Source organism: Vespa velutina, chromosome 17, assembly GCF_912470025.1.
Source record: "Vespa velutina chromosome 17, iVesVel2.1, whole genome shotgun sequence".
NCBI classification, from domain to species: Eukaryota; Metazoa; Arthropoda; class Insecta; order Hymenoptera; family Vespidae; genus Vespa; species Vespa velutina.
In genome coordinates this window covers 2,069,177-2,074,176 of record NC_062204.1, presented here as the reverse complement: position 1 = coordinate 2,074,176, position 5,000 = coordinate 2,069,177, and the positions used below count along the sequence as shown (strand labels likewise).

At 28.0% G+C, this 5,000-nt stretch overlaps 1 protein-coding gene across 4 annotated transcripts in view; it reads right to left on the bottom strand.

Moving 5' to 3' along the window:
- The window catches only part of LOC124955041 (mucin-22-like), a 60,022-nt gene that overhangs the window by 23,235 nt on the left and 31,787 nt on the right, over window positions 1–5,000 (bottom strand). For all 4 annotated transcript variants that reach the window (XM_047508871.1, XM_047508870.1, XM_047508874.1 and 1 more), the window contains one exon: window positions 1–1,359. This exon is cut by the window's left edge and continues 79 nt beyond it. In XM_047508871.1, coding sequence (XP_047364827.1) covers window positions 1–1,359 — 1,359 coding nt within the window. The remainder of the gene's footprint in view (window positions 1,360–5,000) is intronic.

Below are 5,000 nucleotides of genomic sequence, written 5' to 3'. Positions count from 1 at the left end.
ATCCAACGATCTAGATCGGATCTCTGTTTTTCTATTGTTATTCCTATCGGGCGATGATCTACGCTTTATATCGGTTTGAAATGATGACGATGATCCATTTGATACAGATCTCGATACTATATCCAATGATCTACCTCTCGTTCTTGAATTGATCGATTCATTATTATTATCATCCTTCGTAATAAATTTTCTATCGGTATTTCTCGTACGATCCGTACTTCTTCTTCTTACGTCGTTTCCATTATCATCCTTATTGTACGTACGAATCGTCGTAAAATCAATGGTATCGTTTAAAACAAAATCGGCAAATCTCGAGGATCCCCTTTTTTGATTAATCGTAATAGATCGTTGAGTCGTCGAATGATCGACAACATTCGTCTTCGATTTTCTTCGAGCTTTCGTTCTATCCAAATTTTTCGATTCGTTCAGATTCGATCTAACGTAATCGCGATCGTCGTTACGCCTTTCAATTTTTCTTGATGACGATGATGATCTAAATGATTGATCATTATCATTATCATTAATATTGATGGTCGTCAATTTAGGATAATCCGTAGTAACCAATGTCAATGGTATATCGACTCTAATACTTTCAGATTCAGTTAATTGAGTAGATTTATCCGTAGTCCTTCTTCTCGATAGATCCGTATCCTTTTTAGATCCTCTCGTTGTACCATTGTTCCTTCTCGTATTATTCGCCGTAATCTCTGAATTGTATCTACGATTGTTGCCCGACGATATTCTCTTTGACGAATTTTTATCGTTATACGTCGTATTTATTTTTCTACCAGTTCTTGACCTTGAATTTTCTGTCGTACCAGAAAATACCGATGGTCCAGTATTAACCTCCAAATATCGTGATTTAACCTTCCTAACTGATCCAACTCTCGACGAGACCCTTCTCGGCGTATTAACGTTCTCTTTTCTTGACCTTGATCTTATTGTTGTTATTGAAGGCTCTGTTGTTGTTATCGATATCTCCTGATGATCAATTTTACGTCCATTCTTTTTATCATCTCTTTCCGGCAAATATCTTCTATCGTTTCTTCTCGTTTGTTGTTTCGATTCGGACAAATTCGTTGTTTTATCGGGATTGATCGTTCTATCGTTTATCGTCGATCTTTCACGATCTCTCGATCCGAAAGATTCCTTAACGACATTGACATTTCTCGAATATGTTACTCTATCGTCCTTGTTTTTAATCGGCGATCTTCGAATTTCCGTATTTCTATCACGATCCACACGTGAACGCGCTAACGACGGTCCAATCGTAGTCTCGTAATTATCCAATGATTTTTTAATATCGAATCTTGCGGTACCTCGGTTAACCGACGTTTGCGATCTCTGCTTCTCGTCGACCTGGAAAGATAAGATTTATTTTTCTTTCTATTTTTTATTTTTTTTTTATTTTTCTTTTCTTTCCTTTTCTTTTCTTTTTTTTTTTTTCTTCTTTTTTTTTCATTCGTTTTCTATTCGTTTTTTTTTCTTTTTTTTTTTTTTTTTTTTTTTTTTTTTGAAGAACATTTTTAATCAAATATTAATTATCCATATTACGTTGTACACTTTCGAATTTGTATAATTGAATTTTACGTTCATTAGTTTCCATATAAATGAGAATAAATTCGTATTATTTGTTATTTGTATTTAACGAATGTTAATCTTTGAATATTGCATAAATAATTAATTTTATGACAAAAGAAAAATGAAAAAGTATAAATATTGTAAGTATATTAATTTCTAAATTAATTAAAATTATATAAAACTTTTTCGTTAATTTTTAATCTTTTTAAAAGTTCAAATTGTTAAAGCAAATTAAAATTAATTCAATACAATAATAATTAACGATTCAAAGAATATAAGAATTAAAATTTAATGTTATTAATTTAATATCGATCAAAGATTGAAAGAGAAATAAATAGAATATAATTATATATATATATATATTTATTTATTTATTTATTTATTTATTTATTTTAAATCAAAGAAAAAATCATCATTAGAAGCAATTAGAAATTACGATAAATCTATCGTATGATTTCGAAAGGATTAAATTAAACGTTTGAGTTGAGTAAAAATTAAATTAAATATATTTATATATATATATTTATTTATTTATTTATTTATTTATTTATTATGTCTTTTTTTGTCATTCCAAATATCGTTTAATTTTTAATCAGAAGACAAGCTAAATTTAACCAATCAAATTGTAAGATTTACGTGAATGATCAAGGTAAACTACTTATATATGTTATATACGTATATATACATGTGTATATATATATATATATATATATATATATATATATACCTATGTGTATATAAACACGTTTCTCAAAACAAAAATTATTCAATAAAAATCTTGTATAAAAACGACAAGACGATAAAAATGTCAACGTGATCGTATATTTAAAATACGTATAAAGTGATTAAATATTTCCAAAACGATTGTAAACTATCGATCACTATATTTCGAAATATTTTTCAAATCTAATTTCTATCAACGATTCTAAAGCTACAAGTTCAATTGAAAGTCTTTAAAGATTACGAGGAAAAAAAGAAAGCAAGGAAAAAAAAGAAAAAAAAAGAAAAAAAAAAGTAAAATGAATTGATATTTCAAAAATTCTATAGAATACTTTGGCCCGTCCATTATATGCGTCCTATTTAATAATACGAAGAAATCATTAAAGAAATTAGGATGAAAAACGTTCAAAGATATGTTATGGGTGTCATTTGTGAATTAAAAAAGAGAAAAAAAGAAAAAAAGGAGAGGAAAAAAAACATTTCAAAGAGATCTATCACGGACTCATAGATCCGTGGATCCATCGGAACGAGAGTCGGTCATAAAATTTGATGATCGATTTCGTTGTTTACATAACGAATTACAACGAATAATTCGATATCGTAGTTGCAAAAGGTATTAATTAGACAAAGAGAGTTTAACTGGCAACTTTCTCTTCCTTTAATTATCCTTTGATAACTTAGAATTAAATTAATGACCATAGCATCGCGATCGTCGGATGAGCAAAAAAAAGAAAAGAAAAAAAAAAAAAAAAGAAAAAAAAAGAAAAAAAAAAGAAAGAAAAAATGGAAGAAAAGAAAAAAAAAAAGAAAAGTATATGGATCATGTAATATCCTTAAGAGGCTCTCCGTATCATTTGTAATCGGACGATCTATGAAAACACAAGTTTCTAATCATAAAGAAATTAGAAAGAGGAAGCGTATGAAACTTAGTTTCCTTTCCTTTTCTTCTTTTTTTTTCCCCCTTTTCTTTTCTTTTCTTTTCTTTTTTTTTTTTTCTCCTTCGTTTCTTTTTGCAAGTTCAAATCAAAAGTTTACTCGAGGGAAAATAATATATATATATATATATATATATATATATATATATATATATAGAGAGAGAGAGAGAGAGAGAGAGAGAGAGAGAAAATAAAAGAAACTAAAATAAAATTCTAATTCGCATCATTCATTTCAATGTTCACGTATCACGAAATATTTCAATATCAATCATTTTCATTATAAAAACACATTTGTACTATTGTTATTAGTTTTTTCTCCTTTCTTTCTTTCTTTCTTTCATTTCTTTTATAAGTGAAATTTCAAAATGGAAATCAATTCATTAAAAAAAAAAAAAAAAAAAAAAAGGGGGAAAAAGAAAAAAAAAAAATTTTTTTTGTTATACAAATCATAAATCATATCGTTTTTAATAAACGACGATCCTTCTTGCGATCGTTTCTTTCCCTCCTCCTCCTCCTCCTCATCCTCCCACCCCCCTTCCTCTCAATAATCAATTCAAATCGTTCCGTCGATTTGCAGTATTAATTATATGCAAAAATATGCAATAGAAAATTGTTCAGCTAATCAGTAAAGTATAACGATTAGAATAAATGAATAAAACAAAGAGTGGGCGAGAGATTGATTCAAAACGAACGAATCCATATATGATATTTTTCGATTTCTAGATCGAGGATTCATACGATTGGAATCCAACATCGTGCATTCTTATTAAATAAGAAAAAAGAATGGAAACAAAAGAAAAAAAAAAAACAAAAAAAAAACAAAAAAATTAAAAAGAAAAAGAAACTTAATCTTAAAACATTTAAACGCCCTACGAAGAAACAATTTCTTATCTGGCGACGTCATTTTTGAACAGGAAAAAAACAAAAAAAAAAAGAAATTACGAAAAGTACGAGAAAAAGTAAAAAGTAGTATAAAAGAAAAGAAAAAAGAAAAAAAAGACCATAACCAAAGGGACACAAAAAAAAAGGAGAAAAAGTACGAAAGAGATAAAAAAGGGATTAAAAAGGACGAAAAAGGATAATAAAGAAAAAAAACAAAAAAAAAACAAAAAACAAAAAAAACAGACAAAAAAGTAGAAAAAGTACGAGAGTATGGAGAAAAAAAAATGGACGAAAGAAGGGCGAAAAGTACAAAAAAAAAAAAAAAAAAAAAAAAAAGAGAAAGAAAAAAAAAGAATACAAAGACGGACTAAAAAAAGATTAAAAAGGACAAAAAAAGGACTGAAAGGTATAAAAATAGATGAAAAAAGTATTAAGAAAAAAAAAAGGAAAAAAAAGTACAAAAAAAAGTATAAAAAAAGAAATTACAAAGAAGGATTGTGAAAGATGAAAAAAAAAAGAAAAAAAAAAAAAAAAAAAAAAAAAGGAACAAGAGACAACAATGTGTCTGTGGTTTTGCCTAAGGTTTTGTTCAAGGTTCTATCTGACAAATCCGTATATATATATATACCTGTTGAATGAAACACATTCCCCTTTTTTTTCATCAGCTGACTTAGGTTAGATTAGAAGTGTGAAAGGTGATGGTGTACGGATCAAGTCGGTAGCAAGAGCAAGCAGGTCGATTACTAACTTGTCGAAAGCTTGCGAAATTGATCGTAAGGATGGCAATTACCAGATAAACCACTTTGAAACGGTAAACAGCGATGGATTTACGCAAATGGAATTAACTATAACTGACAAATTGTTCCAACACTTATCTTCAAG